The sequence below is a fragment of the Cryptotermes secundus genome, unplaced genomic scaffold (assembly GCF_002891405.2).
Source record: "Cryptotermes secundus unplaced genomic scaffold, Csec_1.0 scaffold866, whole genome shotgun sequence".
In the NCBI taxonomy this organism is placed as follows: Eukaryota; Metazoa; Arthropoda; class Insecta; order Blattodea; family Kalotermitidae; genus Cryptotermes; species Cryptotermes secundus.
Genome location: NW_019738973.1, coordinates 138,042 through 155,845, shown reverse-complemented (window position 1 = coordinate 155,845; position 17,804 = coordinate 138,042). Strand labels below are relative to the sequence as shown.

At 37.3% G+C, this 17,804-nt stretch overlaps 1 protein-coding gene across 1 annotated transcript in view; it reads right to left on the bottom strand.

Annotated features, from left to right (window-relative positions):
• LOC111871516 (myosin-IIIb) overlaps nt 1–17,804 on the bottom strand; it is a gene marked incomplete at its 3' end in the record, with an annotated part of 98,925 nt that overhangs the window by 3,625 nt on the left and 77,496 nt on the right. Inside the window, 7 exon segments of the mRNA XM_023864675.2 lie at nt 261–370; nt 1,130–1,285; nt 4,228–4,429; nt 9,663–9,828; nt 10,179–10,453; nt 16,984–17,258; nt 17,533–17,683. Of these exon segments, the coding sequence (XP_023720443.2) occupies nt 261–370; nt 1,130–1,285; nt 4,228–4,429; nt 9,663–9,828; nt 10,179–10,453; nt 16,984–17,258; nt 17,533–17,683 (1,335 nt within the window).

The following is a 17,804-nucleotide window of genomic DNA, read 5'->3' as shown; positions in this document are numbered from 1 at the left end:
AGAGATGTGAATATTCGAGATACATGACATTCATATTCAAACATCTACAAAGAATGTAAGACTGTAAATATCAAACATGATGAAAATATTCTGAAAGACTAGTGCATTAGACAAGTAAACATACCTTCTACATTTTTCTGTTCCGTTTACCAGTCATTTCATTTCATGCTATGAAATTATGCATATGTAATAAAGGAAAATTGTGTGTACACTCAAGCGTCAGTGGTATTAACACAGCTTGACAGAACCGGAAAACCCACCTGAAGGGCTCTCCTGGCTGTGTCAGGATTGTGACACGTTTCCAGGACCCTCCTCACACGAGCTTCCAATTCAGGTCCCCATCTGCGTCGAACTGTGTAACCACGGAAATCTGTAACGTACATAAAGAAGGTAGAGTAGTCACTGTGCTTAATTAATTACGCACTATTCCAGGAAGACATTAGGAGGAGTGGAAGTATACCCCACCATTGTTAACCTTGGCACTTGTTGGAAGTGAGGGGTCAGCTTTACACCTCCTGCCGCTTTACCCATGGAGATCAAGCCACCAGTACCCAGCACCCAGTGGGTAAGAGGCTGGGTGGGCCCTGGAATTGGTCTGGACGTTATGTACAAGAGAACAATCGTGCCCACACTGGGATTCAAACTCTGGCCATCTAATCCTAACTCCACTATAAAAGGAACCAACAAATTGGGGGGGGGGGTTCTTTAATCTAAGAATATATTTTATTGATGTTCACTAAATATGATCTAAGATATGATAACAAAGCAACAGTAGGGATTTGTTGCAATTTAAATGTGTAATCAAGGTATCTTTTACAGAAGTCTTCAAAATGTTATGGGCAATAACATTTATCTGAAACATTTTAGGTATGGTTAATATATAGCATAACATAAGGAAAAATAACTTATATCTTTGTTCAGTCTAGCAATAGTGGTACTGATTTGTAAGCCTGCTGGGATGTATTTGTATCTGTAATATAAATTAACATCAACACCAGTAAAGCATATACAACTGAAAAGAATACACTTGTAAATCTTTTGCAATAAAAACTGGACTACTCATTTACAGATATGTTAGGTGTCAAAATTGTGGGTATGACTGACATACATATGGGATAGGGATACTTACGGCTCTGAATGACAACAGCTGCTGATTCCTCATCTAGATCCCTCCTAGGAGCATTGTTTTCTTTCCCTTCACCTCCTATCTCTTGCGAGGACAATCGTCCTAACATCTTTGCCTTAAACCAGGCTCCTGCTCCTGCCTTGTTTCCAATTGCAGCAGCTAATAATGCACAATCATTATGCTCAGTCAGTTATCAGAAACTCATAATATTGTGTTAATGTTAATTATTTATAAAATCCAACTCTAGATTATGTTCCAACCATGAACATACTGAAGCTCTATTTGTCATATCACTTTGTAAAGACCTGATAACTTTCCTTTCCTAATTTATTTCATGAAATACATAATGCACACAATTTCACACTGAATCCAGCCTATCAACTGTGCACCAGGGGCTCTATCTTAAGAGATAAAGTGGTGCATGCATGATCAGCCGCTCATATATGTCTAGTAGTGCAGTTAAGGGTGTATGGGTAGCTGTACCTCCTCTATCTGCACAGCACATCTTCGTGTACACTGCTTTAATTCAGGGATAAACAAGACTTCACTTTATTTTAGACATTGTAAATGCATATGTTTTGCTTCCTCACATCTAAACTATAACCTGAGTGGTGTTATCATGATGATCATCATCATCATCATCTGTTATAATATCACTTTAGTTTTTTATATTATTACTATTTTATTATCATTGCTCAGATGTTATAAATTACCTTGTTTTGTACTTTGTCTGTGCCTGTTTCTTTCTTTTACGCTTTGTAATTGGCTTTGGGCTGTTGAGTTAGCACACAAATAAATAAGAATTCAACTACTGTTGTTGTTGTTGTTCTTATTGTTCTTAACACTTCACAGACCGGTGATTTAAATATTTAAATCACCTTGGGGACCGGCATTTTTAAACCTACTACCCTAACTTGTGCACTGTTCACTTTAAAAATTAATATAAAATCTCGTAATTAATTTTATGAACTAAAATTTTTGAAAAGACTTTCCAGAGCTCCTAGAAGTGCTTCAGAGTGTGATATTTCTGGAAACATTCCCCTCTGTGAAGAGGCATGACGCAGAACTTGCAGACGTAGGAAGTCTTACTTCGCTTCTTGTGCACAGCGCACATATGGCACTGCCTAGAAGGATACTTCCCTATCGATTGTTCACTCATCACAATTTTCACGAGGGTATGTTTCCGCATATCACCCGAGAGTCACCCAGGGGGGTCCATATGAGGCCTCCGTGGGGTGGGAGTAGATGGTCCCGGTCGTACTATGTCTGTGTCTGACGCAGGTTCTGCCGCCACCGTGAGGTCTGTAGCCCAGGCTTTTGCCACATTCATGAGAAATGCCTTGTATTTCAAAGTTGAATTTTCGTTTAGCTCTTTGAAAACCAAAAATGAATTGATAAGGGCACAATTTATAAGCCACAAGGCAACTTTCTTCATCCATTTTACTGTTTTCCTAGGAAGGGAATAATAGGCCAAGTATTGGTCGGCTTTATCAACTCCCTTCATGAACATATGGTACTGAGAAATACAAAGAGGCTTCTTCTTCACTTGCCCATGTCGTCTTTGAACATCGACCATGCTCGAATTGTGAATAGTGGAAATCATATTCACAACGCGAGTATCCCTCCAAGACTGAAGAAGAATGTCCCCCTTCCTCCTGAATGTGGTGTCACCACGTTTCAGGGATTTATTCCTCTTTCAGATCTGGAGGAAGGCCTCTGTTCACCCTAATTGTACCACAAATATGTACTTTCCTTGAAAGTAGGTATTCTGCAGTTGCCACACTGTTATAAAAATTATCTTGATAAACGTGATAATTTTGATCCAGATAGGGATCCAAAATGGAAACAATAGGTTCCTGCAATTTCTTGCCTTCGCCGGAATAAATTTCTAAATTTCCAATATAGCCTGAAGTGCTTTCCATGACTACATGAACAAGTAGGCCATACTTTGTGAGTTTCCCAGGATTATACGTTCGAAAACGAAGCCTTCCCCTCCAAGGAATCACAGATTCGTCCAAAGACATTTGTTGGTCTGGCTTATAAACTGTCTGAAATTTCTCAACGAAAAAGTCTAATAAGGGCTGAATTTTGAAAAGCCTGCCCATTGATTGTGGTTGCAGTTCATTATTATTGAAATGCAAACACCACATCTGTTCAAATCTCTTATGACACATGAGTTTGCCAAAAATGGGAATTTCTAAAAACAGATCAGTGGACCAATAGTCTTTCAAATTATCCCTCTTTGTAAACCCCATTAGGATGATTATTGCCAAAATTTTTTCATTTCTACTGAAGTGACATCCACCCACTTCAACACCTTATAGGTACTGTCGTACACCTCACGGTGTTGGAGATAGTATCTGTTGGTCTCCTGACACAGCATGTCAAAGAAACTATCTCCAAATAACAGTTCAGCTACTTCAGACACTTGCATAGGGTGCAATGGCATTTGTCTCACCCCTGGATCACCAGTAAACTTTCCCAAAGTGGGTGTTTTGTCCACTTTACCCCATGTGGCTGTCCCCGCAATGCTAGCACTCGCACTTTCATCAGAGCTCTCACTGTCACTTTCACTTTCTCTTCTGGTCACAATATTTTGGGGGCCCCTTTCACTGCCACTGACCTCGCTATCAGAAGACGAAGCAACTGGCAAGTCAGATAACTCATCGGAGATCAAATCACAGATTTCTTCTTCTCTGAGAGTTCGCGCGGCCTTCAACTGCTTTAGTCTCTGAGGCATGTTGACACTGAGAATATCTTGCCTCACTCATAGAAGCTTCGACTTGAACAAAGGGACTTTTCTTTAGAGAGTGAGTGGTCACGTTGCTGACACGGAAAACAAACATTCCGAAGGTCAGCTACGCAGTACTTCTACAGACACATGGCCACCAAAGCGAGGAATAGTGTGTTGCAACATAACATGTCCTAAAAGCCTAAATCTAGGCGACCGGTCTGCCACGTTTAAAACCCAAACGCCTCCGGTCCGCGAAGTGCTAAGTGTGATAATTCTGGGAAGTTAGTTAATAATGCACTACTGTTATATGTTACTGAATGTAATCTAGGTCTTTCTTGATACTGAAATGCAGGAATATGGAGTTCACCTTTCTTTGTTCTGGCCTCCTCTTCCTGGCGCTTTTGTTCTGCCACCCTTCGCTGTTCCTGGTAGCGACGACGAGACAGCCAACCCCGCACATATCGTTGGACAGTCATTGCACTGCATGCCAATTGCCACTTTGCCTGCTGAAACCTTGCACGTGCTAGCCATCGGCGTACACATGCCTGGACCAGCACAATCTTCCGAACCTATGTAAGCAAACTTACACTGCATTAAAACACGGGTCATTTTTTCATCAAGTTTATAGAGGATTACACTCTCTATGGTGGGCATAGCTCATAATTAAAAACTTTCATACAATGTGATGTACATATTAACTTAAAATAAAAAAATTAAAGTCTTAGACCGAAGATGAAGGCATAATATTCAGAACTGAATGGTATATTTTATGCCCTGTAAACTGTAAAAGACAAGGGCTACATCTATTACCTGTGTGAAATCTACATATAAAGAGGAAACATGAAGCATTCTTTTTAATGCAAAGAAAGAAATGAGAGAAGTCTGACAGAATTGACATTCAAAGATGTTTTAAAATATAATAAATTCTGGAAAATGACCCAATTGAATTGCTGGAAATATTGTAGTATTGGCATTATTGATTTATTTTATGTAGGATGGCAGAAAAAATTGGAAGAAGCAATGTAGTAACCAATATAGCACATAAATAAATTTGTCACATATAACAGATCACTGTGTAAACTAAATCTTTCATAACACACTGTACTATAAAAGGTTGGAATTTAGCAGAACAAAAATCATTGGTAATAAACCGGTACATCCATAGTTGTATCTGTAGCACTGGAAGTGTTAAATTCACATAAGAAAATCTCTCTAACAAGCCTAAGTGAAGCTATATATATTCTAATATTTTTATTTTTAAATTTAACTCATTTCCACTTACACATATAATTTATGGATCCAGGAAATCCAGTCTCAGTTCAGTTAACTATACACTGCACATTTCAGCATTACAGAGCTGTAGTTTTGTCCACATCATGAAACTGCATAAGAAAAGCTGTATGTTTCCAGGAATTCCCTCATTAAAATATTCAGAGTCCTAGCTGAGATTTGAAACAAGCATCTCTCAAATACAAGTCAGATGTACTAAATTAAATGATGATGTGCAATATGTCTGGCTCAAGGCCACTAACACAGGATTCAACTCCTGTGGCACCCTTCTTCTTTAAAGAGAACACCTGGTACTTTGAAGAACATACAAAGACATTAGACCACAGTCAACACAGCAGCATTTTCCCTTCTTCAAACCTCCTTTAACCTGCGATGTCCTTCTGGCTTCAAACGTACTTACTTTTGTTGGCTGTGCTATTTCATTTACAGTTGGAGTGATGTCTTAAAGAGGTATAGAAGCAGGTTATATGAGGTTATCGTGCCACTGTTATGCACGTAATCCAATATAACTATAATATTCTGATGTACTTACACAAATTAAAAGCAGAATGACATAATAGCAGACCAGTTGGTTCCATCATCCAAACATCTTATACGCCTTAAGATGGCCAGTTACACCAAAAACTACTCATTTGTACACAACAAACTATTATGATTAAATAAAGCATGTAGTATCTGAATCAGCACTCTGCATTCTAATTTCTCATATGCACTCTTCTGTATGACCTTGCGATCCAGCCACATGAATATCCATACATGCAACAGATGTAAACTTTGAAACAAATCTTAACCAAACTTTTAAAGATATAAACACTTGTTTTAATGTTAATTTACTTACTTTAAATTTCAATAAAACTTAATATTTAGAGTTTCGGTCTATGAACTGTAACACGACACAAATTAATTATGATCAGGAAAGTATATCCAGTGTAACAGAAACTAAGTTCCTTGGCTTGATTATTGATGACGTATTATCTTGGAAACAGTATATTGACCTAGTGATCAGTAGATTATCCTCTGCGTGCTATGCACTGCGAAATATAAAACACATTGTATCATTTGCAATGTTAAGGCCAATCTACTTTGCTTACATACACTCCATCATGAGTTATGGTATAATCTTCTGGGGTGCCGCCTCACATGCCAGGAAAGTGTTTTCTTGCAAAAGAATATTATTAGAATCGTAACGAACACTAAACCTAGAGATTCTTGCAGGGATATATTCAAGAAATTGGAAATTATGACGTTATATTCTCAGTATATATACTCACTACTTTTATATATAATTAATAATAAATATTTATTTAACTTTAATAACGAGATTCATGAATATACAACTAGATCCCAAGGTAATTTATGTGTACCTAGTGTGAATACTTCAAAATTTGATAAAGGAGCCTATATAACAGGTATTAAAGTTTTCAATCATCTTCCACGATCAATAAAGATTTTTGTCAGTGATGAGAGAAGCTTTAAATTTGCATTAAAGAGGTGATTATGTCATCATTATTTTTACTCTATAAACAAATACTTTCAATATAAAGAAGACAAAGGTGTGTAATCCAGACATTCTCTTGAACTGTTTGTTAGGTTGATTTTACACACGATGTATTACCCACTGACTAGTCGCTCGGCATATAAGGGTATAAATTTTATGGTAGTATGGCACTGTAATAGACCATCTGTTTCAAATAACATATGACTGTATACAATTAAGATGGTCATGAATGGTTTACTCACAGCTCATTTCCTTTTATCCTGTACAGGAATATGTTAATAAATAGTTTACAAATTTTAAGGTTCTTGCTGTGAAATGACTGATTGTATATACTGATTTTTTATTGTATATTCTAATTTTTAAATCCTGATGAAATGTACTATATTTGGACTGTTAAATTAAGTATTTGTAGTTATGTGATCGAAATAATTGCATCAAACTTCTATATTATGAATAGGTCTTTTGTATTGATATATGATGGTGACAACGATAATCATATATCTGCATAAATTTGATCATATTTGAATATTTTATGTACAAATTTTGTATTGTGACTGTATTGCATGTTGATGGGTTCATTGTTTTTATGTATGTGTTTGTGTATCTTGACATGTTCTATATCCTATAGCATGCGTGACCTGAAAAGGATCTATGGAATTTAAAATAAAGTGAAATTGAAAGTGAAAGATGACTTGAATGAACCTTATGCAAACTGCTACCTATCCAGCAAACTATGTAGGTCGTACCAAAAGTCATAAGCAACTTTTTTTTTTGCATGCAAGCTGGGAACAGCAGACAAAAGAGAGTACAGTGGTAGGTGGAACCAGCTGTTGTGTTAGCCTTGAGTTTCTTGTGACGTCAACAGCTTGCATTACGTGACCAGAATCATTCCTAACAAAATGGCCGACGATGTGTCGTTTAGCTAATGCTGTCATCGCATTTCTTGTGAAAGAGGAAATCCCTGCTGCAGAAATTCACCAGAGACTTCAGCATGCTTATGGAAGCGTGTGCATGGGTGCGAGCAGTGTTGGGAACACCAGCATTGAAGACGAGCCTCGGAATGGTCATTCTCAAACAGCCTCAACTGAATGCAACAAGGAAAGAATGGATGAGATCATTCAAGATGACAGGCGTGTGACTGTGGACACAATAGCCCAAAAACTTGGAATAGGGCACAGTGCAGTACAGGAGATGATTGAAAGCTTGGGCTATAGGAAAGTTTGTGCTCGTTGGGTCCCACTGTTATTGGCCGAAGACCACAAAGGTCAGCGATAAGCCATAACCTCAGAACTGCTGCAGAGATATTGACATGAAGGCGATGATTTTTATTCTGTATTGTGACAGGTGACAAAAGCTGGTTTCACCATTTCAAGCCTGAAACGAAACAGCAGGGTATGGAATGGCTCCATTTGCATTCTCCATCAAAAAAGAAGGCAAAGACAGTGCCATCAGCTGTGAAGGTGATGGGCAGTTTTCTGGGATGCAGAGGGGTTTATTCTGGCCGAATTCCTGGAACCTTGGCAAATCATCAATGTTGCTCATTACATCCAGACGCTGCACAAGCTCTGTTGTGCATTGCATGATAAATGTCCAGGACAAAACATCATCCTGCATGACAACACTCGCCCCCATGCCGCTCGCCTCACATTGGAAGAAATTGCAAAGATGGGGTGGGAAGTTCTTCCACACCGCTCCTATAGCCCTGATCTGGCACCTTCCAGCTACCATCTTTCTGGATTTGTGAAAGATCGGCTGCGTGGACGTTTTGAGACAAGGGAGGCAATTCAGAAAGCAGTGCGTCAGTGTCTTCGGAAGGCTGGAACGGAATTTTACAGAAGGTGAATTTTCAAACTCCCAGAACGCTGGGAGAAATGTGTACAAAGAAGTGTCGATTATGTGAAAAAATAAAGAAAGGTCTCTAGATTGAGGTGGTGTATTTGGTTTGTCAATAATAAAGCATGTTACTTTACAAAAAATTGTTGCTCATGACTTTCAGTACAAGCCTCGTATAAACCACAAAAAATGTTATTATAATAAAATGAATACAAAAATCTAATATTTTTATTTTAATATTTTAACAACTACAGCGGTGTGTACTAATGCATTAAAATGTTTATAAATTACAATTAGTATGTTTAAAAATATTTTATTAAATTTTTTCAACCAAATTGGTTTGTGTCTTTTTTATTTCCTCTCTTTGAAGGAAGTTGAGCATCTACAACCTTGTGGTTCTGTTGTTGGAGAATAGAATTCTTTTGTGTCATGCTGTTGTTGTTCAGGGCTCACTGTGTTGCTTCTAATTGTATTGATATCCTTCCGAAGATGGGCTATAAGACCGAAACATGACAAGGATAAAAGATTGAAAAGAAAAAACATTTTATCAGTCACACTGGATGGTGTTAATTATAATTAACCTTTATAATATTGCTAGTGTGATGGACCAGGATGAACCCAATCACACTTACAAACCATGATTTCATCCTACAAATGACATGACCAAAATAAAACCTGAATATGACATAAATCAAAACAGAAGGATTGAGGAACAGCTACAACATGTACTGAAGGTGGTAACAACACTGAGAACAAGGAACATTAAAGATAACTGCGAGAATGGCGCTTCAACAACTTAATCACTTTGTTTGAGACCTCCTTCATGCTTGTTTTGCTACAGAGGCAGGCAATCAGTTTATTAATGTGATGAGGAAGCAGAAAGGAGACTACAGTATAAACAATAAAGAGTTATACTGACGACTCCAATAACCATAAATATTTGTAATACACAAAGGCTTGTAGCAAAACAACAATATCGTCTATCCTGAAGTAGACCCAATCACGCTGTGCAAAATATATTTTATTTCCTCCTCATAAATCATATTGGGCTATTATTTAAACACGTATAGTAGCTTATGATTATTAAAGCATAATTGGAGTCATTTTGTTTTACACACGGAACATATTTTTCACCATTAAATAAAATTCTATCCTATTTCCTAGAATATACGTACGCTCACCTGGTCCTCATACAGTTTTGACAAGTACTCAACATGGTAGTATTTCAGGAACACTTTGGTCTTGCCAAGGGCCCAGCCATCCATCTTAAGTCTTATCAACAGCAGTCTGCAGTTTTCCCGTGATGCCACAACATGCTCATCCCACGCAAAGGCCAAAAAACAATATCTGTATGGAAAAATACAACACAGAATATTGGTAATATTAAGATTTTTATATCACAAAAGCAGCAACTCTCCACAACTGGAAGCCATCTTCTCCCTCTGCAATCACAGACGTTCTAAACTTCCAAGATGAGTAACTATACCAAGGGAGCCAACAGAGTAGAAATTTCTCTATATGAAGAAGAAAACAAAACCTATTTCATAAACATTATGACTTCTTTATGTTAAAATGTAAATGATGAACAAAGTCAACAAAAACAACCTTAGTAGTATAGTCATTTGCAGTTGCGCATGCACGCACACAGATGTCAGTCATGTACACTCTCAAATACCCAACTGAGAAGAATACTACACCTTTTCAGAAACTCCCCAAATTGTATCCTATGTGAGAAGCCATTCTGTCGTATCCGTATTGTCTCCATTACTCCTGTGTAGCGTAACTGCTTCACCACCTTACTGGAGTCAAATAGTTTGGGAACTCGTGAATCATTGGGCTTGATACAGCGCACAAACTGGGGAGACCCACTGACCATCTTCTGAAGCAGGTCCATTAAAGAATAGCGGAAGTATGTGGCAACTGTCTGTTGTGCCCGCGACTGTGATGCTAGGCCGCGGCTGCTGTAACGTTCCTGCAACAGTTTGTATTATCTTAGATTAAAATTCTCATATGTATCTGATTCTGAAGAGTGTGGTAACAGATCTTGTTCATAAATTTCTGACATATGGGGAGACAGAATGACAGATTACATTCGATAAATTAGTTTTATGAACTCAGCAATACCAAAACTGTATATTTTATTACTTTTATTAATTTGATTATTTATTAATATTGTCAGAATTGAGCATAATGAGGAGCTTCATAACTTGTACTCTTCTCCAAGCATAATTAGCATGATCAAGTCAAGGAGGATGAGGTGGGCAGGGCACGTAGCACGAATGGGGGAGAAGTGGAATACATTGAGGATATTGCTGGGAAAGCCAGAAGGAAAGAGACCACTGGGAAGACCAAGGCATAGGTGTGTGGACAGTATTAAAATGGATCTTAGAGGGATAGGATGGGATGGTACGTATTGGATCGATCTGGCTCAGGATAGAGACCAGTGGAGGGCTATCGTGAACATGGCAATGATCCTTTGGGATAAATAAAATTCTAGGAAATTCTTGAGTAGCTGCAGAATTGGTGGCTTCTCAAGAAGGGCTCAGGTCCATGAGTAGGTAAGTCAATTGAGATTATATTGCATTGGATGAGAGGATGATTAATGAATGATGAACTGGAAGGAGATAGTCACGGCCTAAATGAGGTACTATCCCAGAATTGACCTGTGACTGAGGGAATTTGCAAAAACCCTCCATCAGGCTAGCCAATGTCCTGGCTTTGATTCAAAATAAGCACCTCCTGGAAACAAGTCTTGAGTGATACCATGAAATCAACAGGTCTAGTCCAGCTGTACTAGACCACTAACACCGAGGGCGATTTTCCTACAATTACCACATTTTATATAAAATTAAAATCAAGTTATTACATTCTAGATTAATCTTCATAAACCTTGTACTAAACATAATGTAAATCAACTGTCACAGCAAAATAATAATATGTTATTTTAAAATTATTTGTGTGAATGTGTGCATATGTGTGTATTAAATATAGTCTATGCTTTATCATGTTTTCATTTGTATAACTTCCACCTATGTATTACAGCTTACAGAATCATTTAACAGAATAACTGTAGTTCAGGAACATGTAATAAATTACAACAGTGGTAGCCAAATTAAATATTAATAAAATAAATTAAAGACCGTTCTGAAGAAGTGCAGCATGTAACAAATATAATGAAATATTAAAAATGTCAAGGCAGTCTATATTTTACAAAGAAACAGCAGCATGGTCAGTGAACAAGTTCTATGTGATACAAGCATTATTATATTTTGTTAACTTCTGTTAAATATATAAAAATACATGAGTATTCAACATGTCACAATGCAAAGTAGGACACAAATATGTACGGTTCTTGTCAGAATTAGAAGTACAAAACAAGGGTATCTTAACATTCAGGATATTTTTGTCCTTTTCATCTTCTATTCCCTTCATGTTACAGGCACTGAAGCCTCTTCAGTCTTCACTTACCTTTTCCATTTCTGCAAAGTATATGAACATTATAAAATTTAATGGAGGGGAGGGGGGAGTTACCATGTTATCCATATGACCCCAAACCAGGATAAAATGCATGTTTCTCTTTAATTGGAACCTACCTCTGCCTGCCTGTCAAAGTAGACTACCAGTGGCTATGCTACCACCACTGTAACCTTTGAATTCTTCAGCACTTACAATCCCACTTATCATTATGTGATATGAATATCGTGAAGGAGGCATTCAGAATTTGGACCTATACAGTAAGATGTAAGTCAAGGCGACTGAATCCACACACAACTGGTTACCAGAACGTATAGTGCTCACTGTAAAGAATTTCATTTTTTTTTTGTTGGTATTCACTAGATTTTCAACTTGGCAATATATAATGAGAAAGAAATTTGGGTAATTATAATAATAATAAATCAAAATTTATTTATTTATTTTTTATTTATTTATTTATGAGGAAACTCATTTTGGAGAATGCCTGCTATTATTCAGCTTATATTCTTTTATCTTCTTGCCTCATATCTACAAACCCATAGGTTACAATATCTTAATGAAAACCATAAAAATACAGTTACAGTCCATATTAGATACTGTCCGACTAGGATAGGTCCAACTTCTGTCACACTCATAGATCATTTCTNTGGATAACCAAAGGTATACAAACATCTTGTAATCATAAAAGAGCTTTATACAACTTAGTTAAAAAATCAAAGGATGAAAGATTGGAATCATACTATAAGAGGTACTGTATGACATTAACAAAAATAATAAAAGAAGCTAAGAAATTGTACTATCAAAAACTTATAAGTAACTCGGAAAACAAAATACAATTAACCTGGAAGATTATTAATAAAGAAACTTGGAAAAGGAGGGGCCCAGATAATATAACCGAATTGAAAGTGGGGAAAAGAAAAGTAACTAATACTAAGGAAGTAGTAGAAGTATTCAGTAAATACTTTACAACTGTAGCTGAGAATCTGGAAATGAAAAGTGCCAATAAAAATGAAGCTATTAAATTCTTAGACACTTTGAAATTTGATAAATTCCCTGAACTGAAGCTAATACCAACAATGGAGGTGGAAATAAAGAGCATACTTATGTTGCAAAAATCAAAAGATTCTACAGGATATGATGGCATTTCTAGTAAGATATTGAAATACTGTATAACTGAGATAAGTAAACCATTGTGTCACATATTTAATGCATCTTTTGAGCATGGAATATATCCTGATAGAATGAAATTTGCCTCATTTAGACCTATATACAAAACAGGTGAGAAGGCAATTATGGCAAACTATAGACCAACATCACTGGTAATAAGTTTTTCTAAGATTTTTGAAAGAGTGATGTACAATAGGATAAAGCAACACATACGTACAAACAATTTAATGTTTTTTGCACAGTTTTGATTTAGAGAAAACAGTAACACAGGAATGGCAATATATACATTAACTAATCATATTTTAGAAACGATGGAAAGACGCAATAATTCATTGGGAACTTTTTGTGATTTGACAAAAGCATTTGACTGTGTGAGTCATGATATTCTTTTGAGTAAATTAGCAACATATGGCATTGGTGGTAAAATAAAAATATGGTTGAAGTCCTATCTGGAAAATAGAAGACAAAGAGTTCAACTCTATAATAATGAAAATGGAAAGTGCTGTTCAGACTGGGGAACTGTCAAATATGGAGAGGCCACAGGGCTCAATTTTGGGTCCTTTGTTGTTCCTTTTATATATTAATGACCTGCCATCAGCATTAAGCACTGACAACAAGTCACTGCTGTATGCCAATGATACAACTATATTAGTGTCAGGTATTAATATCAATGAAATTCAAGAAAGGTCTAAACTTACGTTAAATTCCTTAAGTCAGTGGTTTAAATACAATGGCTTATCCCTAAACTTGAGGAAAACTAAAGTGTTAAAATTTGAAACAATCAATCGTGACAATATGCCTGTACATTAAAGTTTAACGATGAATTATTACAAGAGGGAACTCATATTAAATTTTGGGGCATTGAAATTGATAAGTTCTTGAACTAGAAGACACAGGCTGAATCACTGTTACCCAGATCGGGAAAGGAATGTTATGCAATACAAATTATGAAAACATATAGTAATGTTGCAACACTTAAAATGCATACTTTCATTCACTCATGAGATATGGGGTAATTCGTCAGAGGCCAAGAAGATCTTTCTCTTACAAAAGAAGACTATTAGAATAATAATGGGGATGAAACATAGAGTCATGTAGGCCAGCATTTATAAAGTTAAATATATTAACATTGGTCTCTCANGAAGAAAGCAGTCTTCTGGGCTTTGGCGCCGTGTATATGTGGTGTTAACCGACGTTTCGGAGGAACGTATCGCCCCCATCTTCAGGGTTGAAGAAAAAGTATAGGTAAATCTGCAAGCGACAACACCGTGAGACACGGTAACGCAGACTGCTTTCTTCATAGTCACCGCCGTGAAAGCCTCAAATCTTACGAAATAAGAGATGTTCTAATACAAAATCCATCATATACTGTTGATGAATTTTTGCTCTTCTGTCAGGATCAACAGCTAAGGAACAGAAGAGGAGTGCATGCTGACTGATGGATGTCCCACAGTAGGCATCAATATAGACATTAAGTGTAAGTGTAAGTTAAGGAAGGAGAATTATTATGTATTGCTAATTATCTTGTTGGTATAACTGTATGTGTAACACTGTATCTATTTAATTGAGGTATACAGTCTAGATTTTAACTATGGTTGAACTGATGTCTCTGCGATTCTATCTGTGATTGTCTTGTGACTCCTATTTGACAAGTTTTATATTCAGTGCCCGTTGCACACTTATGAATACTCTGAATCACTGATGGATGTATGTATGTATGTGGTGCAATCCAAAAGTTCCCGAAATATGTTAATAAAAACTATTATATCTTACCTAGATCTTATTCTGCACCATCACCTTCAAAGTAGTCCCCTTGGGAGCGCATACACCGATCCCAGCGTTTCTGCCACTTTTCAAATGCATCCTAGAAGTCTTTCTTTGTTAGGGTGTTTAGTACCGTCTGAGTTTCCGCTTGAATTTCCTCAACTGTATCAAATCTTCGCCCCTTCAACTTGATTTTCATCTTGGGGAAGAGAAAGAAGTCGCATGGAGCTAAGTCTGGCGAGTACGGTGGGTGGGGAACAACTGCCATTTTGTTTTTATCCAAAAATTCCTGCACAATGTAAGCCGTATGCGGTTGTGCGTTGTCATGGTGGAGTACCCAGTTGTTCTCTGGACGTTTTCTCCACATGTTCTCCCTCAAACGCCTTAGAACATCGCGATAGAACTCTTTATTGACTGTCTGACCAGGAGGGACGAACTCCTTATGAACAATCCCATCAATATCAAACAAACAGATCAACATGGACTTCATGTTGCTCTTGACTTGTCGAGCTTCTTTTGGCTGAGGTGAAGAAGGGCTCTTCCATTGCGACGATTGCTGCTTGCTTTCAGGGTCGTAGCCATAAACCAAACTTTCGTCACCAGTGACAACCTTCAAAAGAAAGTTTGGATCCTCTTGAAGCTGTTGCTGAAGTTCCCTGCAGACTTCCAAGCAATGCTGCTTCTGTTCATTTTGCAGCAGTCGTGGCACAAACTTCGCCGCAATCCTCATGTTCAGTTCCTCTGACACAATTCGTTGACATGTACCTTAACTTAGTCCCAAGGTGTTACAGAGGTCTTGGATGGTCAGCCTATGATCTTGCAGTATCAGATCCCCAACTTTCGCGACATTTTCTGGTGTCTTGCCCGTTGACGGCCGTCCTGAACGATCGTCATCATCTCGATGTTTGGCCATTTTTAAAATGCTTTTACCAGTTGTAAGTTTGTGTCTGGCCTAAACTGTTTTCACCAAAAGCTTGCTTCAACATTTGGTGCGTTCCTGCAGCGGTTTTCCCAAGTTTGAAACAAAACTTTATACAGACACGCTGCTCTCTCAGGTCAGCCATCGCAAAACCGCAAACTCACGGAAACACAACAATGGAAATACGTTCACCAACATTACACCCAACCACTCAACTTGATGCCGCTTGCCTCACTGATTCAAGAATTCAAGAATGATGTTTGAGGAGACACCTAGCGTATTTTGATGTACTCATAACCATTCGCGCGCAAAATTCAAATTTCGGACTTCTTCTTCTTCTTCCTCATTTCTTGAATGCTTTGGCCTGCTCAACAGTTTCCTTCCAACTACTTCTGTCCTGGGTGCGAGTTGTCCAGTAGTAAGTCCTATCTTCCCTAACGTCATCTTTCCATCTGATCTTAGGTCGGCCTCTCTTTCTTATAGCGTGTGGCTGTCAGTTATATATTCTTTTAACTGTTCGTCCAGCCTCCATGCTTGAGATGTGTCCAAGACAACTTATTCTTTGGGCTTTAATCAAGTTAACTGTGTCCCTTCCTTTTATTAGATTATCTAGAGCATTTCTTTTACTTCTCCAGGAGCCATCATAGATAGGTTACAATATACAAAATTATAATTCTACCTCTTGTTTCATGTGCATGTGCATGAAATTTGGTCTCTCACTTCAAGTGAATAACATAGATTGAGTTGATTTCTGAACAAGGTTGTATGGAGAATATTCTGACCTATGAGAATGAAGTAACAAGGAATCAAGAAAAATGTGTAATGAGGAACATCATGACTTGTCTTCTACAGCAAATATTATTTGGCTGAAAATGAAGAAAATTAAGATGGGGAAAACATAATATGTGTGGGAGGTACAAAAACTGCATACAAAATGTGAAAGGGAGAGATAGGTGAAATACCTATTTAAAGATGAGAGGAAAATAATAAAATGGATATTAAAGGAATCAGAGATGATGGTGTGGAGAGAAAGCAAATGGCTGAGGATTGGGCTCAGTGGTGGCTTCCTATGAACATGATATAGAAGTTTAGGTTTCATAAAATGAATGGAATTTCTTATCCAGTTCCATAGCTATCAGCTTCTCAAGTAGCATTTTGATCCATGAAATTAATCTTACCTTAGAGCCTTCAGGGGTACTAGGTGGCGATTCTTGGCTAGGTGAGTAGAGATTGCCCGTTTTGGTAAGAGGACATTGGAAGAGAAACCGAACCATATCCCGATGTGACTGTCTGAGCAACTGAATCACCTCTGGTGGAAGAAAATTGCGGTTTTTGTCCATGAAACTTTCTGCCTGATATACGACACGTCCAGCATAATGGTGAATTGCAAAGCATGGAGCATCTGACTTAGGGCGCACATAGTACTTGCTTTTCACATTGTTGTGAAACTTCTCTGCAAGAAGAAATCAGTAATAAAGTGTGTTTAATGCAAGAGTAAATAATGATTTAAATTAATGTAAGTAATCTAATGCTACAATTTTTGGAATTCTTCTATTTATTTTACAAAATAATTAACATATTTTTTCAAAGACACTAACCTAATTTCTAAAAAGAGTATATATCAGTTGACAGAACCATACAACCACAATTTTCTTGTTTCCTTTTAGTTACACTTCAGAAAGAGCTTTCTGTTTGAGAATAATAATTTAAAATCTGCATATTCCTACCAATGAGAGAACGGTCAGTAGAACGAGGAAAGCGACTCTCTTCATCCAGCAGTGCAAGCAGTCCCATAGGACGTGACAGCAACATATCCAGAACAGGGCGATTGTCTGAGAACTCCACCATATCCACAGGTATGCCTTCTGCCATGTATTCCTGCCAGAAATGTAATATTCTATTCTAAATTCCGTATCCAGCAGGGATTTAATTCCATAATCATTGCCAAATAATGTGATTAATTTTGTTTTAAATTAGTTTTAACATCATCATCATCATC